General features: G+C 36.7%; 1 protein-coding gene across 2 annotated transcripts in view; it reads left to right on the top strand.

Annotated features, from left to right (window-relative positions):
- Window positions 1-22,868, top strand: part of ANOS1 (anosmin 1) — a 131,899-nt gene that overhangs the window by 85,262 nt on the left and 23,769 nt on the right. For both annotated transcript variants that reach the window (XM_059839726.1, XM_059839725.1), the window contains exons 7-9: window positions 8,953-9,155; window positions 11,621-11,768; window positions 16,533-16,682. In XM_059839726.1, the coding sequence (XP_059695709.1) occupies window positions 8,953-9,155; window positions 11,621-11,768; window positions 16,533-16,682 (501 nt within the window). The remainder of the gene's footprint in view (window positions 1-8,952; window positions 9,156-11,620; window positions 11,769-16,532; window positions 16,683-22,868) is intronic.

Raw genomic sequence — 22,868 nt, 5'->3', positions numbered from 1 at the left:
TTATTGTCATATGTTCAGTAGAGTATTGGTATATTTTGTTGCCTGTATCTAAATAATTGTAGCAGCATTGTTTTGATGGAACTTTGGACCCTCTTAATATAACTTTCCCTTGTTAGAACTAATTGTAAGTGCTTAAGAGTAAAAAAGAGCATAAATGCAAAGCAGTGTGTTTCTGTTCATTAGAAAGGCATTTCTGATGATTCACAAAGTATTGTAGGAATTTTTGTTGATAGTTCTGATTTTGCAACCATTTGGGCAATAAAACAACTTTGAAAACTATTTCTGTACCAGTAAATGGTACATGAGGGATGGAGGAGATAGAAATGGTTCTCCCATCCTGTGAAGTTCCTGGCATTCTCCCTGGTGTGCTTTTGACCAACATGGAGAAGAATTTTCCCAGATGACTCTTAGGCACAGTATAGGGGTTAGCACAGGCCAGAAACTATTCCCATTAGACAGATGATCTGTATGTGGTCACCCTCTCTTAAAGGCCGTCAATAATGTGGGGATATCCAGACCACACGTAGTTGACTTTAGTGCCAAAGAGTGAGATCCAGCACTCTTCACTCTGCTAATAGAAGCAGTTTCTAATAGAAAGACTAGTTGTTATTTTAGAAGTGACAGAATCTTTACCCTGGTATAACTTTGCACACTTTGAGGAATGTATTTCCTCCTCTTTCTCCAGACTGAATTATCTTGCAGTACAAGCAGTTGCCATCTTTGGGTTCTGTGCTGGCTTTTAGCTTACTGTTTGGCCATAGTCAGTCCTAGAAAAGAATCTTTTTGGTGGTGCATTTATAGAGGCCTGCCAATACTTTTGCCAGTATGGAAGGTTTATTCTCTTACTGAATAACTACATGTTAGCCTTAATAATTTTTTGGTGCCCTAGCCATATTTGTGGTGGGAAGGTTGGCTGGCATAGCTGTCCCGTTACTTCTGTGACCACAAACCTTTTCATGCATAGAAGAAGTCTTATTTTAAGAACTTATGATATTAAGAAGCATACAATTTCAGAAACATAAAATAATACAGCTCCTTCGAGCTGTGTTGAGTTTACTGGAAGAACTCTTCAGCAGCAGTACCTTTCTCTTTACTTCTTGAGCAGCACTTCAGCAGATACAGCAGTTTGTTGCTGAATCTGACACCAACTTTTAAATTGAGGTCATTGACAGTTGTTTTGTTGAATTTGTAAATATTTTCCAGCTATTCTGCTTGAAACCACTGTTACTACAATTACAGAAAGGTATGTCATGGTAGCACTGAGGTTTTGGCTTGAACATGACATTCTCAAGCAGGATTTGTTGTACTTTCAGAAAAATTGGCCCCCTACAGAGTGTGCTAGCCATGCTCAAAATACCATCCTTGGTAAGGAATATAAGAATGTCCATGGTAAGTCATCCTGAAGGTCTCTTTAGCCCAGAATCTGAGCCCAGCCAGAGGTGGGCTTCTGGATAACAGTGTAAGGGCAGGATAAGCACCGAGGGGTATTTCTTCAGAATAGTCTCCCAGCTGGCAGTAATTTGTGTTTCAGGAACCTGTGGTTTTGAAATCATTACATGAATACCAGAGTCCTCTTGTGGTCTCTGCAGCTACCCCTGAAGCACTTGCTGTCCTTGAGAACTGCTCACAGCTGTCTAGTGGAGATGGAGAGCGCTTTTAGAGCTTTGTGACAAGGGCAGTGGGAGTCAGTAGTACCTCTGCATGCTCTTACCTAATAAACCAAAAGTTTGATAATGGCAGCAAGTATGCAGCCAGCATTCTTCAAAAGGCTTCTGTAACTCTCAAAGTAACTGTTTTCAAATCTGAACTCTAGCCCTTGGCAGAAGATTGTGAATTGACAGACAGGCAGCAGGGAGTTCAGTTAGCTATCAGCTTCATAGCCCAAATCAGCCTATGCTGGCAGCTCATTTGGCCATTCTAGGGGCTGTGGAACTGCCAGTGGTGGTTATAAAGATGTCAAGTTTGCCAGATGAAATGTGTAGTCACTCCAGGTGACTCACATGGAGGTGCTGCTGGGTGCTGAGTGCTGGGAATGATGCTGGGATGCTTCTATTGGTGTCTTTGAGCCTCCATATCCCCAGGTGAGCCGTCAGAGTGGGAACAGTTACAGTGTCACTCTAACATTTAATTACTACTGTGGAGCTCAGTGGGAAGTGACAGCCCCTGCCTGGAAGAGAGGCAAGAAACTGCTGCTAAGATGTGCCTAGTTTTTTGAGTGCCAGCATCTACTGGCCCCTGCTGAGCTCCTACAGGCACATTTAACCTCCAGTTTGGAAAGGAAAAGTGGATTTTGGCACATCACCTTTGGGAGTTTGCTGCCTTTCTGTGCTATGTTTGTGCAAAGCGTGGACAGAATTTCACATCAGTGTTTCACTTCACCCTGTTGTGCCAAGACCAAGAGAAGATTATTATCTTGGTCAAACTTAGCAGAAGGTTTCTTCAAAAATAAACCCTTTGATCAGGAAACATGACAGTAATTCCTAAGACAGTTTCTCACGCAAGGCACTGAACTTTTACCAATTGTTCATAAGTAATAATGAATAGAAAATTATTTGGGTTTGTTTTTTCCTTTAAAGGGGGACAAATATGATATTTAATCTGTATCTAGGAAGAAGTATGGCACCACAAAGTCTCTGTCACTAAATATTTTAAGATGTTAAGAGGAATATTCAAAAACGTGCTGTAATTACTCAGAGAGAGAATTACTCAGAGAGAGAATTTCTGTCTGGTTACCAGAATACTTTTTATTCAGTTTTGTCTTTTTGAAAATGCAAAAAACATGTTCTCTAAGTAGACACAGCAAAATTATTTGTTTTATTTGTTGAATTTGTTTTATTCAAAATGATGTTAAGTCTTGTGAGGTTATTTCCATTAACTTATTTATCACTAAATAAAACTCCTCATTTTCCAAAGTAATTTAGTTTTTCAGTCATGAAAAAGACAAAACCAGGAAAACAAGAATATTTCATCAAACATTTCAACTTGCCATTCTTCATCTAGTTGTATTTTGAGGTCTGATCTACTGCAGCTTTGGATGCTTTTATGCCATAAACATTTGAGGTGAAGGTTTATTTTTTATTAGCTGTTCTATACTGCCTCGTGTGTTCATCCAGGATGAACTTAAATTTGTTGGCATTAATTTGTAAATAGTAAATAAAGTGACACAGCTGAGAATTTTTGAAATATTCAAAGCTTAGGCAGAGCTCCTTTTTTTAATGCTCTTTATTTTTTTTTTATAAAGGAAACAAAGGGTTTACATGACCCTTCACAGGGAATAAAGTGAAGCTTTGTTTTGCCAAAATGCAACTCCAAAATTACAAGAAACACAGGTTGGACTAGATTAGTCCTTGGTGGAGTGGCTGGAAAATTAAGTGAATATTGCACCTAGAAAGTGGATTCTTTCATATGACTGGGACTGTGCATATGGACTTTTACATTGTTACTGTCAATTGATAAAAATTTTCTGCTATTTTGGCAGTGGTTTCCACTTCTTTTTTCAGGGTTTTTAAATTTTGCCTGCTTTCCTTTTATCTTTAAATGGGTGGCAACAATTTCCAGTAACAGCAATAAATTAAGGTAACTGAATACCTGAGAGAACATTTTTGATCCATAAAGATACAAATATCCTTCTATTCATATTTAGACTGGCTCTCTCCAAGCTGTCTCCTTTCTTCTGGAAGCAGGAGAGAACTGTTCCTACAATCCATAAATTAGTCTTTTTGGTTGAAAACTACCTGTGTTTTTCTTCCAGTAAGCAGGCACTGGATAGCTTAACCTAACTGGTCAGAAGCTGCTTGGCACTAGTAATACAATTTCTAATTTGTTGCATTTGGTTCAGAGTACCTGGGCTATTTTTCCCCTAGCTTTTTATAATTTCTGATGGGAATGAACTCTCAGTACCAGAGACTTCAGTTAACTCTAAGACTCGGTGTTAGGCATTGCTATGTCATGTATTATCTCACTGGTCCGTGGGTAGGTACTGTGCCATTTCCAGATGCAAGATCAACACAATGAGCCCAAACCATCTGACCCTTCCACCTCTGCTAAAGGTTTTTATCTTCACCATGAAGGCAATTGCCAGCAATACACTGGATAAATTGTCAAGCAGAAGGAAGCAGACAACATTGTTTTCACAGCACATAAGTACCAGGCTGGATGTGATTTCATGCATACATTACTGAGTGTTAGAAAAACCAGAACAGACACCCACTCATGGCAGTAAAATTCTTTCTGTTGCTCCTTTGAGACCAATGATTATTTTATGCTGTTGCACAGCTGGTTTATGTGTGCCATTTCCATAGGGCAGAGCCAGTCCTCCTGCTTACACCGTGGATCTGTTTAATGGTTGGAAACTTGTCTGTAGAGCAGCTTCAGCAGACTTTTAGAGTTGCAAGGTCTCATGTTTGAAAGATAGCAATGGGAAATCTATTTTAAGTCAGGAAAAAATGCTCCATAAAAAAATGGTTTAAAATATTGTCACACTTGTTCTCACTTTTACAGCTCAGAATGAGAATTGTGATTCCAATGCCATTATTCCCCTCTCTGACACCTCTTCCAAATCATTTACTGTTTTCACTACAGTTGCCACATTGAAAGACAAAGTGGATGCACTGAAGCAGTGTATGATGTGATTCATGTGTATAGCTAGTCCATACTGTTTTTTAAGGTTTTGCAAAGGTGTTTGAAAATACTATTGATTTAAAGAATTTTGGAAAATATAAGCTATTACTATGTTCACAAATATGAGTGTGGGAAGAAGTTCATTTTGAAATGGTGATGATGTGAGTGTTTTCTTTTTTCCCTTTATTTGCAGCAAGAAATCCTCCCTTTTGGGGACTGGAGACAGAATTTTGCTTGTGATGGCTGAGTAGCCAGCAAGACAGGAATTTAAGTCCTTTGGGTATACTCAAGCCAAACACAATCCAGACAAATGGAGTACTTATCCCATGTGCTGGAACAGCAGCTTCAGCCTTGACCTAATGAAGCTATCATTTCTAGCAGTGAGAAGCTATTTACTTGTCAGGCTGCTGAGACCAGAATTTTTTAGGAGTTGAGGACAGCTGTCTATGCCAAATTCTAGGATATATAGAATGACTTGTATTTTATTGCCCAGTTGTATAAACTGCAAAGGAAAAGCTGCAACTAGCATTGCTCTTTCTGCTAACCTAAGACTTTGATTTAACACTCAGATAAATTGATGTATATAAAGTATCAGTACTTTGCATTTGAAAAACTGGCAGCAGTTTCCATTCCAGTAATTTTACATCTGTGTATCTGAATTATACATGTGGGCAGTCAGTCAGTCCGAGGGATCACAGGTATATGAAGGCTAACAGTAGAATGGCTATTGGCTTTATAGTCAGCAGAATGTCACTTTAGCTTTACAGTTAGGTTAACAAACACCTTATGTAGTCAGCTTTATGATTCAGTACCAGTTATTAGACCTTGAAGTATTTTAGCACGAGTTGTTTAGTGCTTTTAATGTCTACATGGACATAAGCATAACAGACCACCTTGTAGAAGCCTGACTTTTCCATTCAATAATGCAAAAAAAACAACTAATCTGTTATGTGGTAACTGCCTGGCATGCATTGTAGAGGAGCATGCTCATAAATATGTCACAGGTTTTTTTTGTTTTTCTGGGTTCTTGGTTTTTTAGGAGGCCTAAAGGGTGTAGGGGTTTTTTTGAGTGCTTTCTTTGAGTGTGGGCTTTGGGTTGTTTGGTTTTTCTTCCTGTTAACAGAGTTCACATTATCTTACCCTGCTACTCCTTCTCACTTACCTGCTTTGCTGGTGAAACTAAATTATTTCAAATGAAGAAGCAGTCATATTCTTGGGTTCTTAACTTACAAAATGATCATTCTGTCACTTGTAATAGTGATGAGTGTCACAGAAATATATCAAAATAGATGAAGAAATTATATAGTGGCATTGAAATGCTTCATATGGAATGGATTCCCATCTGATATAAAATGCTCACTGAGTGTCTTAATATTTCAGGTAATACACCCCAAATTCCTGAAATAATTTACTCATGCATCCATTCAAAAAGACAGGTTTTTCTTTCAGTTGATTAAATGCAAGACTGAAATAAGTTTTATCTTTGATATTTTTTATCTATACAGCTAATTATTTTCTTAATCTGTCTACTAGTTTAAACAAAGCTCTCATAGAAAATGTGTTACTTTCAGTGTCTCACCTTTTCATGTCTGTTAGCTGCGCATCTCCTCCTTTCTGTCTTCTACCACCACCACTGTTCTTGTTCAAAGGCATTTTTATGGATGACATTTGAGATGCTTACAAAGGGTCTTTGAAGAAAGAAAGCACTCAGGAAAATATCTGCTATTGCTGTATTATTTCACATGTATATTCCTTGTAAGAGGACATTCTTTCTATTATTAACTGTAATTACCCAGTGATTTTTAATGCAATGTTTCTATTCTCATACAGCAAAGTAGAAAAATTCATAGATTTTCTTTCAAATGTGGATCAGCATTTTGTCTGCGGCCTGGACTGTGTCTGCTGAGCACAGAAGAAATGCTACTGATAATGTTTTCAATAATTTTTGTGCAATTATAGGAAGTATAGGCACACTGATGCTGTAGAATTTAGAAGAAATGATCTGTTGGTTTCAGTACACACATAGTTCTAACTGCTTTCTTCTGCTGGAATGGGCATATAAACATTTGAATAGAAAAAAATCTAAATTTGGACATTAGTTTTTAGACCTACAAAAAATTGGTGAAGAGAACTTCAAAATGTTTTTAATCATTTAATACACTTTGTCCAAAAGAGCTATTTTGTATAACTTTTTAATCTTTTTAAAAATTCCTCTCTATCTCTTGTAGATGCAGAATGAGGACAAACATGTTTAATAGGTTGAATTATTTTTGCTTCTATCTGACCATTGGGGAAGATATATGCTCTGAAACACTTTTATTTTATCCCATATGTTTTGTATACATAATACATGATGCTCAGCACTTCTGGGAGATAACCTGAATAATTCACCTACAGTAATATGATCATGTTGCACTTCAGGTTATAAATGTTTTATATCCCTAATATAATGTCATGTAACATATAAAAGCCCCTAACATTTTAAATCAGTGGAGATGAACGCTTAAGAAATGTCTTATATAGGTAAATCATGATTCTGTTTATATTTAGTTTACCTAAATTACATTTTATACTTACCTTTTAAATACCAGAAGTAAATGAAAAATTGTATGAGAGAGTAGTGCAAACTATTTAGCTAAATTTTTCTTTAATTCTGGAATAAATAGTTTAGTATACTTTAACATGGAGTGGTTGGCAGCTTCACAGGTGAGGAAATGTAATAGCAGAGCTTCTCCAGGGCCAGAAAAAATAAACACAACTGACTTGCTAGTGGATTAAAAAAAACAAGTGAGAAGCAGGGCATTAGTACTATTTGGAAGTTATGTTCAATTTCCAGAATTCTTAAGTATGCTTTGTAACTTTTATGGCCAAAATTTAGATTGAATTGTATGTGTGAGGAGACAGGGACATCCATTTAACTAAAATGGAATGTGTGAGGAAACAGGAGTATCCATTGTTATTTCAGCAAAAGTCCTGTTTAATAACAGGAATAAGTAATTTTTTCACATCTACTGATCTTTAAAGGGAACTGCTGTCTTTATTAATTCTGAATGTGTCTTTTTTATAAACTGAATGATAGAATTTTTCAGTGAGATCATTTGTCATAGGGATTATCTGATGAATTAAGTATGCCTGGAATGTTTATTTAACAGCTCATTTACCAATTTAAAATAATGCAGGTGAACCATACAGTAAATGAATGAATGATGTCCCCTCCTCACACCTCCAGTTTTATTTCTGGCAAATAAGTGATGGCTCATATGGCTCTACATTGATAACATGTCTTAATTGCTATGAATATCCTTTGTTCTTCTGATATGCTTTTAATTTATTTTTTTTTTTAGTCTCACTGCTTATTTCTATGTAAATTTTGGTTTTGCAGTTTCCTTGTATTTTGTCATCAATTTTTGGCTGACAGAGACATTTAAAAAAGGGTAGAAATTAAGAAGTCGAATTAAAAAGTAGAAATTGGTAAACAGCAAACTGGACTTTCAGAAGCTTTGTTGCCAAATCTTCATTGATTCACATTACTTGGGACCAGGATATTATACAGTGAATCCACAAGGAGGACCCTAAATTTAATATTGGAAAAGATTCAATATTTAATCTTATTCAAACTCTGACTGCTGTGTGTCCTTGACTCTAGAGTCAGCACAAAGACAACTGAAGGAATACTATCTCTGTTGATATTGACCAGGAATTGAACCAGAATAGTGAAATAAATCAAAGAGGTAGCTAATTGCTTTTTGACATTCTAAAAAAAACCCTATAGATTTCTACCACGGTGTAATATATCATTTTGCTTTAATTACATTTAGTCTAAGGGAGTGTCTGTGTCCCATGCTAGTAGATATCGATATCAGAATTTTGAAGAAAGATTCAATATGTCAAAAAATAATTTAATCATCTGAGAATTATCTGGCAATAGATATTCAGTGTTTCAGCCCTGCAGTTCTGTGGTGACTCTACAAGGCCATTTGTAGAACCTGAATGTTTTACACTCACTGTGTATTTAAAGTGAGTGACAGAAGGAAAACTGATAGTCTGGTACATTTTGATAAAGCTTCACAATGTTTAGGAACTATCAACAGCACAGAATAATGACAAACTAGATGCTAAACCATTATTTTTATTTCAGTAGAGTTTGAATTTCTAGAATTTCCAAGAAGCCATATCAATTATAGGATGTCTTTGCCTGGATTTTCCTCAATGTATTTAGAGTGTTTAATCCAGTTTATGAATGCCTCATAAATACATGAGGTGAAGATAATTTTTACCTTAATGAAAGTAATTTTTCCCTTAGAATATTTTCATTTTTTTTCTAAATTCTAGATCCATCTGCTCCACCAGCTCCTTCTAATATCAGGATTGCCAATATCAGCGCAAACAATGATGGGAGTGTAAATGCAATGATCACTTGGGATCTTCCAGAAGAGCCTGATATCCCAGTGCACCACTACAAAGTCTTCTGGAGCTGGACATACAGCAAATATGTAATTCCAGCAAAAAAAAAGAGAAGGAAGATTACTGATGGGGTAAGAAAGAAATCAGTAACTGAGACAGAAATGTAGTTTATTTTTACACAAAATAGAGTGTAAGTGTAAAATGTGTGATAATCTCCAATGATTTCAGCCACTGGTAGTGGTCCTAATTTTTAGTATCATGAAGCACATAGAATATTTTGATCTCTCAATTCTTTTCTTCATTGAACTCAGGGAGAGAAGTAAATTTCTGCCTTAGAATACAGGTAAATACGATAAGATTTTTCAGGAAAGATGAATGAGACGTTAAATGCTGTTAGTCCTCTAAATTTAGGCTTATTTGGTTAGTGCTTCTTAAAGTGTTTATTTTATTTGAAAGCCTGACATTGACTGTCACATTGTTCTTTCACTATTCAAGTAAAACTTGTGACACAGTCATAGAGTAATCGTTAAGCAGTCAGTATAGGTCTGAGGGAAAACCACACAGAACTCTTTAAATAAACTGCTGTACCAAACATCTGGCAATATTTCCTTAGCAGCAAGTTCCTATGAGCTTCTTGAGTAATATGTTAAATATTGTTTTACTGGAAAGTTTTTTGTTATGCTATCCTTAAGGATATTGCAAATTACTTTAAAACAATAGAAATAGATGGAAATAACAGAAATCAGTTAGACATAACTTGATTTTCAGTGCTTTTGATAGTGAGAATTTGCTCCCATGTCTGTGTTAACACTGTGTTTTGGCTCCATCTGCCCATTGCACTGTGATGAATGACAGTCAGAGGGACACAATTCCCCCTCTGTCCCTCAGTCACCAAACCCTGACAGAAATAAAGGCAGTGAAGGCTGTGTGATGAAATCACGCAAGTCAATTTGCACAGAAAGGAAGGTTAGTTCTTTATTGTTCTTTAAAAAAATAATTGTGGCAGGATAGGAGAAGGGTTGGACTGTGCTACATAGAAAAGTTTGTGTTCCTCCTTTGTGTTCAACCTTACATTGGGTTAAGACCTTCAGGACAGAGCCTTCAGCCTAAAGATAACAGGGAGCTTTCTCTCTACAAGCTGGTTGGTACATCAGAAACCAAGGAGAATTTTAAAACTGAGCTGGGTCTTAAATACCTTTCCATAGGGTACTTCCTACATACAAATAATATAAAAACATTAGAACATTAGGGTAATTGAGACGGAGTTCTGACCCTGAGTATAGGGAAAACACAAGGTATATTTTATAGAAAAGGCAGGTTCTTACAATATCTCTCATATTACTCCTGACTTGTACTTTTTCTTCTGCAGCATGTCATGAAGCTGCCAGTGTGATTCAGGACACTCCAGATACTATTGCTAATCAATGGTCATTTGAATATGATTAGCAGCTCTTAGGCTAAAGAATGGCAAATGCACAGACATTGAAAAAACAAAAAAAGAGAATTTGGAAAAGTCTTAACTTCTAAAAATCACTGAGGATTATTTTTGTCCAGTTTTTACCTTTAGATGTAGCTCAACCCAAATAATTTTGTACTGATTTCCATATTAATTTATTCCAGGTAGACATTGAATTGGTTTGACTACAATATTGACACTGTTAATCAAAAGTTATAGTCAATATATCAGCACTAAACAAGTAAAGATAATTAATACAAAATACTTTCTGGCAATCTCCTTTTATCATCCTAAGTGTTAAATATAGGGTGGTTACCTTGGTACATGGTTATCTTTTTTACTCTATATGGACTGTCAAACTTGAAACGCACAAGAAATTCTAACAAAAACATGGAGTCATATCTTCCAGCAGGCATGTGGAATAGAAGGATATTTTTATAATTAAATCTAGCAAAATAAAATATAGAACTGAGAAGGCTGGACTCTTCTTTACAATATCATGTGCCTTGCCTTAATGAATGAGTTTTTGGCTGGAGGATGATAAACCTAATCGTTTGTTTCCCCATTTTATACACTTCTGTGACATTGGAAATTGTTTTTGTTCTGTTCAGTTTTCCATTCTACAGAGGAAAAAGTGATCTTTCCAATGAGAGGGTATTTTTGGCTGGTGCATGTTTTTTAAATTTTTATTTTCAAGACTTTAAACAAATAGAATGTATTGAAAAATTTATTAAATGTTGGACTTCAGCTGTCTTCAGACTGACTGTCTCTGTGTTTCTCTAACACAGAAATTGTGGAATTAAGAGCTTAAATTCCTTTTGCTAAAATGATTTTGGTATGAGAGAAAAACTTTGTTATATAGAAGAAAGCCTTTTAAGTTTTGCCTAAACAATAGGTTTGGAATTGCCAAGAAACTGCCAAAATTAAGCAAGCATCAAGTAGGTTAGTATTTTTAACATGACGCAGAAAAACAGAGTCCAATTAAAAAAATCTTTTGCAGAAAGGAAATTTTGCTCTGAAATTTATATATGAGTTTTCTAACTTCAAAAAAGTAGTGTGCCTAAGATAACAAGCCTGCTTTTAATAAAGGCATGTGTTTCAGCAATATTATAACTGCTTTGTGTATTTATTCTATTATAGGCCCAAAATTATGTGGTCCTGGAGGGGCTCCAACCCAACAGCAACTACAATGTGGAGCTGCAGGCAGTGACACGTTGGGGTCAGATACGCCTAAAAAGTGCTAAGGTTTCTCTCCATTTTAGCACAACTCAGGACATCAGGAATAATAGTGAGTAATCAAACACCTGAATGCTTTCTCTCTCCTTTATCTGGAATTTGAATGTTTTATATAATGGTTTTTTAAATTTTAAAAAATCATTTTCTTTAAGTGGGCTGTTCCAGAGCACAATGATCATCTCCTGGTCAAGCTGAGTAACCTTTTATTGTAAATTTCTTATTTAAAAAATTGGTGACAGTTTTTGCCTAATTCTTTAACTTGGACTCTACTTACCTAAAATAAACAGTTGCAAAGAAAATGGAAGCCTTTGAATTACTGTTGTGTTAATATTTTTTAGATTCAATACAGGTATAGATATTGACTGTGTTTCTAAATGGATGGAATAATACCATTTTTGTGTGTCCTAACTGGACGGTATTGACCTTCAAAGTTATCCAAAATCCTGGCTATTTTTAGTAGCCCTTTAAGTTAGATTCTTGGAACACAAAAGCTTGTGTCTACTATGAGTTGATATATAAAACATTGACTCTTCTTTTAGGGAATCTAAAACATTGACTCTTCTTTTGGGAATCTAAAACATTCCACATCTGACAAGCATACATTCTCAAAATATTGCACACATAGGGCCCACATTCAAATTAAAATCTCAAGTTGTTCAGATGATAGGTTATATAGTGTAGAGGTCTTTAGAACCTCACATGCTAAGTAATGTAATTGCAAACTGTGTCTTAATCTGGCAGAACACTGTGATTCTTAGCCTTGTTTAAATGCTATTTATACAATTACAGTACAATACTGAGTTACTGCCCCAATTGCTGATTAACTAATACAGCAGAGTTCTGAAAATAATATGTAAAAGAATGTGATTTTAATTATTCTGCCCTGACTCAATTTCATTTTGTATTAATTTACATTCTTTCTTTAAAGTACACTCACAGTTTAAACTTGTAGCCATTTTCATAAGAGATCTGTAATTACTTTCAGCCTCACTACTCAACTGCTGTTGTTGCCATATTCTGTTTGGGTATACATAAAATATTGTAATGTGATTGTTAGCTATCCCAGACCTTCTTGTCTGTGGTTGATATTAATGTACCAAGAAGAAAAAATAAGCTGAAGCATCCTTCTTTTTCCCATATTAAACTAATCTTTACTACACTTTTGGGCCATCTTGAGAGACAGTGGAAGGTCAGGTTTTCATCTCTTCCATGCACTGAGTCTTTGCTTCAAATCCTTACCAGAATATCAGCTGGAATCTCCACTGTCTGTATATTAGGCAAGTTTGAGTTAAATCCTCAGTGAAGCCCAATGTGAGTTAAAGCCTTTTCCTTATTGGCCCTCCTAGGTTGTACCCGTGCTTTTTTCCTTCCCCTAGAAAAGGAGCTTAGTTTGCAAGACTGTGCATGGTATCAAAATCTTCTTGCAGTTATCACATTAAGTTCTCCTTTTTCTATATGTACACAGGAGATGTAATAGAGGAAAAAAAGCTGTGGGAACTGGGAGTTTAATTACATACAGTGAGCCATTGAGCTCTGCCAGAAGCATATCATTGGTGTTTGAGAGATTTCAAATTTTGTTGATTCTTTTCCTAAGAATTATTTGTGGGGTTTGCTGCTCTTTTTTTCCCTTCTCTTTCTTCACCCCCTGCAAAGTTCACTAGATAAACCAGCAAAAAGTTTTTTCCACACCATCCCCCTACCAAATTTCCTGCTAATTTTGATAAACTTTCTGTGAAGTTTGGCTCTTGGTGCTAAACTTAAAGGTTTTTAGTTTTTAGTGCAGTCATCTTGACTGTCATATCACCACGACATCACAGCTTTAAGTAAGAACTAAACCCACATCCTGATGCTGGGGTTTTATCTCCCTGAGGTTGGTCTGTGTCCTGCTAAGTGGGAGAGAATTCTAGATGCCATTGTATACAACTAGCCAAAGAGAAAATGGACAAGCTTTTAAAGTTCTTTGTCTCATTTTATTCTTAGTACAGCTTTATAAATGCTTCCAACTTGGGAGCAGGGATAATTAATCAACTGACCTTTGTCATGCATTATTGGTACTCCTGACATTAGATCAGACCATCATAATCTTTAAACATGATAGCAAATAATGATTTTCCATATGACAAAAGCCTTCTAAACTGAAGGTGAGTAATTAGATATGAGCATGTAATTTTTTTGTACTGTTTCATATTTATTGTGAGAAATCCTTTCACTGTATTAGCTCTCTGTGGCCTCACTAATGTTCTGACTCTCTTGGTCTATAAAGACTCACCTCTGGGTTTATGTTGGGAGGAAATCTTTGTTTCAGTTTTCCTTCTTCAAAACATTGGGTTTTTTAGAATTGATGCAGGTCACATCTGAGTTATTACTTATAAATTCTCCACCAAATGGAGTTCATTTATGCTATACCTCACATGTGACTCCACTGCTTCATCATTTTCTGTCCACTGCAGTGGAACCTCTTTCCTTTTGTTTCAACAACTAGATTTAAATTCCTTCCACAATTTTGCTTGGATACCCTGCCCTCTCCATGGTTGTTTTGCTTCAGAAAACGGACCATCAGTAGTTTTTGTGAAAATCTGCTACCTACTTATGTCTAATTGGTACAGACTTTCTAAAGCCTTGTGCTTTATTTTGCCTTACTTGGGTGACCTTTTTGTACTAAAAGGTTCATTAATTGTTGTATTGTTTTTTAAACTAGAGTAAAACTACATTGAGAACAATATCTTTTTGAACTTGTTTACTTCAAGAATTTTGACTGTTCAAATTATGAACATCCATTATTTAATGAGCAGTATTTTCTTTTTGACTGCAAATCAGTGCCTGTACCAGCTAAAACACATATTTGTTTTAGAGTATTTCCATAATAGGTTTATAGAAAAATTTGAGCATCCTTTCTCTTAAAGCCATGATGTAAAGGAGTCAAGATTCTTTGAACCTAAACCACTGCTATCACTCACTTTAATTGTTAGAGCACTCTCAATGAGAGATGTATTTAGGCCTTTTTGGACATTTTTTTAAATGACTAGATTATAATTTACATAGAAAAGCAAGAAGAAACTACTCCTGGAGGAGATGCAAATTCATCTTCTATATCTCACTCAGGTTAGTTAGGTACAGAGCCAATCTTGCTTGATGTAATTTTGAGCATACTCAGAAACAGATGGAGAAATATGAAAAAGAAACAAAAAAAAATTGCCTGAAATATTATCTAGGACATGACATCTTTGGCTTGTCTTTATTTTGGGACTTCCATGGACTTTGAGAAATAATTCCAGAAGCAACTTTGCTGAAGTTCCACTATCAGATACTCAGCTCTGTGTGGAATTAAGCTCTGGTTTTTAGGTGTTTGGTCCTATTGTGAGAATAGAGATAGCCCATACCCCTCTGAAGTAATTTAGTCCTACACATTTCTGTGAGCTTTGACCTCAGCCCTCTGGCATTACATTTCCCCACACTCAGAAGGGCATTGCCTCACTATATTTGTGTGCTTCACTTCTGGGAAATGTACAAGATTCTTGCTTGATCTTTATATAGAAATATTCTAAATTGGTGTCCTGGTTTTTGTGGAAGTGGAGCAGAGATAGCAAAGGAGAGATTTAATAAAATTAAAATAATTTAAATTGAATACCTAATGGATTTTAGTTTGTACTTCTCTCTATAACTTTCTCATTTTCATTTGGGTAGTAGTAACTTTATGGTTACCTTAAGAAACAATTTAGTTAAGTTTGGTAGTTTAGTTTAAAACAAACAAACAAAATGAAAAATGTATCAGGTTCAGCAAAGGGCTGAGAAAGTAAAACTTGGCCATAAAGCAGGTCAGTTTTAATTGAAGCTGCACATGAGGAAAAATGTTCATGTTTATATATTACCCCTGGCAATTATTGAAACCTGAATCTTTCCCTCTTTCTCTCAGGTGTGTAGTTAATAATTTGCCTCTTCCTTTTTATTGGACTCTTTAGTTTTAATTTAGGTGTGATATTGAATTAAATATGGCTTTTTTTGTTGGTTATAATCTGATCCTCCAAATTAGATCAGATATATTTGCAAGTGTGCAATGAAAAGTGCAGTTTGAATGAACGTTTCTTTCTTTTCAACTGAAAGTATTTGTAAGTACTGTCAACCCTGCTAAATGATGATAAATTTTTTACCTAACAAAATGCTTGATGAAGGACATCCAACTGCAATTGCTTATGGGAAGCAAGACATACAGCACCAAGGGAATTGCTGAAAGAAAATTCTTCTCTTGCAATGTTTTCCTAAGCCTTCACCATTCACTGTTGGGAACAGGAAAGTGGGCAAGACAGATCTTTAATCTGACCACAGTGTTCCTATATAGCATACCAGAGGACTATATTGACTTTGATGTAGTAACCACATGTGGCACTCTGTGTGTTACATTCAATGCTGTCCTTGGATTTTGTGCATGTTCAAACACTGCATGAATATAAAGACTGTGAAGTATTTATACAGGTAGACACTGTGCCTGTTTAAAAAATCATTGTGTTAACATTTCTGTTCTTGGGGATATAAATACAGTCCATTTCCTTATTACTCTTCAGAAAATTTACAGAGCATTTCCCTCTGAAATTTTGGTTTTTTTTGGTTACTTTCTAAATTTGACTGACTTTCAAATGAGTGATTTTTCAACTATTATGGACAGTTAATTCTTTGTATTTATTTCATTTAGGTAAGAAATGGAAATAAGATCATTTGGAATAAAGATACTGTTATTTTCTGAATTGCACCAAATTTAGCACAGTCATTATACAGCACTGTAGTTACCTCAGTAGTTTCCTGATTGTTCTGTGTATTGCAGAGGAACGGACATCTGCTGGGAAAGCACACAAGGGACTGGGAGATCCTTACCCAGCCTTTCAAAGAAGGAAAACCACTCGTTTTCTTAAAATTGGAACTCCCTTCTATCAGGACAATCAACTTCAGGTCAAAGTTTACTGGAAGAAGACAGGTTTGTCCAATTTTGCTTTACTATTTTCTCTAAGGAGGACTCTTCCCATCCATCTCAGAGTTGTAGAACAACATAGTTGAATCCTACACCCATCCTTTCATCCCTTCATCTTCTCACTGGAGGGAAACATTGCCTCTCCTCTTTGTGCTATGTCTGTGTATATGTCTTACAGGAGGAAATTACATGAGTCAGCTGTCCAAAAACTATAGTCAGTCATGTCGGGACACTGAATCTTCAGAGCTGAGACAATTTTTATTTTGGTAGTAATTACCTCTGTAAACTTCTAAATAGCAGAATTTAACATTACCCACAAAAGTTCTGAGGAACATATGAATGTTTAGCTTTATGCCAAACTTTATCAGTCACCTTGATTTAGAACAGAATGGATAGTTGGTCACAACCAGAAAAGATTTTGAAGTTAGTTTTCTTCTAGGCTGCATCTTTCTGGTTTACAGAAAAGTTTTAACATCACTTCTATGGTTTAGTCCTCCAGACAAAAGGAAAATGACAATAAATTTATAGTGTCTATTCATATTCAGAAATCAAAAAAGGGATTTTCCTTTCCTGCTCTTGTTGACCATATAGGTTGCTCCAGTTTAGCCATAAAGGCTCAAATGCTGTCATTTCAAAATGTGCTCACACTATTCATTTTTTAACTTGGATGAATATATATGAGTATTAATACCACTAAATTAAATTCATTCAATTCTTGTGCTTGAAATCAAGGGCTACAAAGTGGATTGTCATGTTCTCATATTGAATTTTTCAAAGAATTTCAGAAAAATTTAAGTGCTTTTGGGTTTAGATGCGTGCATCAACACCCTGAATGAGGACAGGCTATATAAATGTTCAGTTATGCTATGTAACATAGGAACATGTCACGCTGGATATTGTGGATTGTGAGAGGTGTCCTTTGCTTCCTATCCTTTGCCTGCCTTTTTTAATGGTTACCTTCCAGGCCCTGCTATGCCAATTACTTTCAAATCCACCCTTATTCCTCCCTAAAACCTACAGCCTTTTTTCAGCTGAGTACGTGCACATTTTGAATACTTGTCCCTGTCTTGGCTATGCTAGGTTTTTTAAATTCCTTTCCCCATTATATTTCATTTTTGGGTTGCTTCATCGAAAGCTGGAACAATTTAAAGTTTAAATAAAAGTTTAATCAGGAACGTTCAGTTTACAAAAAAATGTGGTTTTCATTATCCAAAGTGAGATTTATATATTGAGCTTTGTCAGGACTGATCACCTTAAACTTTAGCCTCTGCAAGTGAGATGTCAACTCGTTGTCCCAGCTTCTTTTATTGTTAGAATAGAAAAGCAGGTGACTTCTGTAGCAATTCATCCCCCACAGCAGCAGAATTGCTCTCTGGAGATGCCTCTCTTCTTTACTGAGAACAGAGGGGAGCCTAGACAGCTCATTTGTAGAAAGCTTAGAGATGCCTAATGTCTCTCTGTGAGCTGAGGTTCTATTCTTGGCAGTCTGTGTTGAAAAAAATGAGGGACGGGATTCAAAGATGAGGAGACAATGATGTCTCCCACAGGCGTCAGACAGGGTTGTGCAACTCACAGTCTGCAGATTCAGCCCAGTGGAACAATCAATCCTGCTGCAGCTGTTTTCCTGCCAGCCTGCTGCCAGAAGAGCATGTGTCCTGTGACCAAAATGCCAGCACCCCTGCTGACAATCACCTTGTGAATAGTTTGCCAAAGTTAGTTCTGCTTAATGGAGGGAAAGTCCTGAGCAGAACAGCAGTATTCTTGTTCCAACACAGATATCTTGAACTAGGTGTCCACTATTTATAATGGTATTATAACATAGTTATTGAACTTAGAGGCATTGCACCATAGAAACCTAAATGTTTCCATCTAAATCTGGAGCAGAATCTCACTGTCTGCTACGTACCTGGAGGTAATAGTTTTATTAAAGGCTATAAATGTCTGTAAAAAGAAATAAGGCAGTCAGCAACCTTAGAGTGACTCATAGTTTGGAAATAAGAGGATTTCAAAGTGGTGTAATTTCCAGAATTGGAGCATGTCAAAGACAGCTATGTCACAGACCTGTCAAAAATGACATGGATTTTCATGCTGTCACCTTGGTGTACTGGCTGAGTTGCTGAGTGTACAGCTGACTCATCCAGTGTGGAGCTGGGTGCATCCAGTGACATAAGGGGACACCCAGAAACCCTTTTGGCCCTGGGTGGGGGGAAAATTCTGTGAGGTGCACTGGGGTGTTTAGGTACATGCCCCAGCCCTGCATTGGAAGATTCCTTCCTTTTCCCTGCAGAGCAAGCAGTGAGAGCAAAGGTGTGTAAAGAGGGGCAGAATATGGCAGTTCATCACTCTTACCTTCCTTTTTTTCTTTTTTAAAAATAAAATATCGGTGTTCTGAGTGACAGCACATGCAATAACTCAGAAGAAACCATTGCCTTGTGTGGAACTGGAATATAAAAGCCAGCAGCTTTTATAAGCTCTTGCAAGGTTTTGGAGATTATGTAGTGCATGGATGAGGTACTGTAAATTTGCTAGTAACAATTTACTGCAGAGCAGGTCTGTGTGACTGTGCAAGGAACACAGCAGGAAAATCACATTGTCTTCATGAAAAACAGCAGTTACTGAGACAGCTGTGCTGGGAACTGAACCCACACATCTTTCACCTTTATGAATTGCACTAGATCATGTTTAGGGACTTGTAGGAGGTAGCAGAATGCAGCAACTACAATAGGAAATACTGAGAGAGACCTTACCTGAGCCTGCTCAGTGGCATGGCATCTATTTTTATTGCAGGTAAGCAATTAGAGTTCAAATAGTTCCTGACAAAAAAATTGACCTGTTTGTCTCCTACATAGTGGGTGAACACAGAAGTCTCAGTTTTTTGCACTAATGTTTTCATTTTTGTGTAGTTTGCTATTAAAATTCAACACTTTGTTTCATGGAGAGACACAGCTATTCTATAGTCCTAAATTAGAATGTGTAATTTTAAAACAGAAAATTAGGAGGCCAGCATGAAACCATGTGAAATAAGTAGGTTGATAAGCATAAGAGTTACCATAATAAAAAAATAATTCAAGAAATTAATGTCTCAAGCTTAAACACTTTGGACATTTGTAAATTGATCAAATTTCAGTTGGTTGTAGTAGTCTTTGCTTTGTCTTGTATGGTTTTCAAGTATTTTTGGACTTTCTGTATTAGACTTCATAACGTGAACAGGAGATGTTTGCAGAGATGATGAAATAAAAATGTTATTTACATTTTAGATGGGTTTTTTTTTAATATGAAGATTTAAACCAGTATGTTATCACAGAATTACAAAATGGCTGGGTTTGGAAGGGACCTCTGGAGATGATCTAGTCCAGCCTCTCTGCTAAAGCAGGTTCACTTGGAGTAGATTGCACAGGATCACGTCCAGGCAGGTTTCAAGTATCTCCAGAGAAAGAGACTCCACAACGCTTTTGAGCATCCTGTTACAGTGTTTTGTCACTGCCACTTAGATGAACTTTTCTCTGTTCCAGTTTTTACACATTATCCCTTGTCCTGCCACTGGGCACAGCTGAAAAGACTGTGGCCCCATCTCCTTGGTACCCATCCTTAAGACCTTTGTAAGCATTGATAAGATCCTCTCTCAGTCTCTCTTCTCTAGGCTGAATGGGGCCACTTACCTCAGCTTTTCTTCATAAGAGGCTCCAGTCCCGCTGTCATCTTTGTTGCCCTCCATTGGACCAGCTCCAGGAGCTCTGCATCTCTCCTGTGCTGAGGAGCCCAGAACTGGATACAGCACTCCAGATGTGGCCTCACCAGGGCTGAGCAGAGGGCAGGATCACCTCCCTGCTGGCAGTGCTCTCCCTAATGCCCCCCAGGATCCCATGGACCTTCTTGTCCACAAGGACACACTGCTGGCTCATGGACAGGTTGTTGTCCACCAGGACCCCCAGGTCCTTCTCCACAGAGCTCCTTTCCAGGTCACTCCCAGCCTGTACTGGCACAGAGGGTTGTTGTTCCCCAGGTGCAGGACCTGCCTTTGCTGAAATCTACAGAACTTTGTTCAACCCTGCAGTTGCCCTTGTTGCATTGAAATAGTTTCTTTTAGCTGTAATGAGAACTTTAATGGCTGCTAGAACAGCAGTCTTTCTCTTAGTAAGAACAGAGTTATTACTTTTCTATATTAATAACTGCTCAGGTTTTATTGTATTCCTAATTCAGTCATTGTTCTATTCTATGCAGACCAGAGATTTTCTAAAATTTTTTAAAATTTCCTCCTAAACTAAGATGGCTTTCTAGAAGAGTTTTTTACTGTGTCCCAACACTGTAGCCTCACAGGATACCACAGATTACAGAAGCAGAAGGAAAGACCTGTGTAGATTGCTTATATCATTTAAAGAAACACAAACATGCTCCTGAGGTTGTTTTAGATTATTTCTTTATTTTTATTGGTCCCATTTTAGCTGAGAAGCTGTTTTGCTTTTGAATTTGAGTCATTTTACTCAGTCTAAGGAGCTAAATATAGGTCAGAGTCATAGAAGAATTTAAATGGGCAGGAGGTCAGCTGGTGCAACCATCTGCTCAAAGTCAAACTGTGAAGTTAAATCAAGTTATTCAGTTCTGTCTGTGAGGCCATGTAACAGATAATGTCACTGTTTTTTCAATTTATCCTCTATCAATACAAGCCTGCAGAACCCATCTGGGTTTATTGCAATGTGCCTTATGACTTACAGAAGGTATGGTGGTGTCTCTTGACTATTCAAAGATAGTTCCTCCATGACTGAAGATGTATTCCTCAGTGAACTTTGCAGATGAGCCTCTGGGAAGGCAGTGAAAAGACCATAGTGATGACATCAGGGCCAAAGCTCTTGGTTTTATATCATCTTACTGAACAGAATCTATCAGACCTCTGTCCTGGGCAACAACTGCATCAGAGGGGGTGTTGCAAACTATTGTTAAACTAAACTATTGCTGGGTTTGTTATACAGCAAAGGAGTGACTACATATCAGTACTCAGGAACTGAACACAGTGTTTGAATAAAAGTCTGAGTAAAGGGATGGATTTCCACATACATGCATCATAATGTGCCACAGTTAGGTGAGGAGGAAAGACTTATCTGGGCCTGTTTTCAAGTGTCATTTCTTAAGTCCCATTAACTTTAGTAAGCATAAGGCATGAATGGAATGTAGAACCTGGACTTTACATTAAAATAAAGCTCTTTTTGAAATAATCTCTCAGTTTGCATGCTTTGGTATGATGACAATAATCACTTCAGGATGTATGTTAGCAAAAATACCTCCACACTTCAAGCAGTACAAGGTACTTAGCAAATGCACATGATGTTGCTAGACAGAGTCATCCAAAAGCATGCTGCATATGAATACAATAGCTTCTTTCTGGAGGAAAAAAATGTCTTTTCCTTGCTGCCTTTCACTTAGGCCTGGGATTAGAGAAACAGTACATTCCTTTAGCAGCATGAATCCCCCTTTTGTTAATGAAAAGTAGAATGTGTTCCATGGCCAGATATTTTGGCCATCTTGATGTGTGAAATTAGAAATCGCCAAGTAGTGGAATCAAATTAAACAAATCACTTTTAACTCCTTGGTGCTGAGGTCACAGAGTACCATCTGTTACCAAAAATGGATGCACTCTGAAACCCCTATTTAAAGGGATTAGATACTGGGGATGATTAAGAACCTCAGTATGTTGTGCAGTAATCAAGACCAAAAGTGCGAAAATAAAAATGCTGAAGTTTTGTCTGTTTTTCTGTGGTTGGAAAACTAGAAAGCTGAGTATTGGACTTAGCTGAAAATCCTCCAAATTGCTGCAAATCTGTGTATGAAAATAAAATTTTTCCCAGACGGAAGGAAAAAAATCCCACCTTTTATGAATTCTCTGCATCAATTTTCATCACTTGCTGCAATAATTATAATGCACTAAAATATCAGAATGTAATTTCTTTCCAAAGTGCTTGTCACAACAATATTTTCTAAGTCATTACTCTGCCTTCACTACCATTTTTCTCAGTGCCTGTTATTTGAGTGCAATACAACTCTCCTTGCTCAGGTAAAGCTTTAGCTTCCTTTCCTTTGAATTAAGTCTATGTGCATTTACTTCTCCCTGTTTAAATTAAACATTTTAAGTACTTCTAGATATTCAAAATCAATATGTCTGCCTCTTGGTTTTGCTTAAAAAGACAAATATTTAAAATG

The sequence above is a fragment of the Haemorhous mexicanus genome, chromosome 2 (genome assembly GCF_027477595.1).
Source record: "Haemorhous mexicanus isolate bHaeMex1 chromosome 2, bHaeMex1.pri, whole genome shotgun sequence".
NCBI lineage: Eukaryota > Metazoa > Chordata > Aves > Passeriformes > Fringillidae > Haemorhous > Haemorhous mexicanus.
Note: the sequence above shows the minus strand (reverse complement) of the source record. Positions and strands in the feature narration are given on the sequence as shown.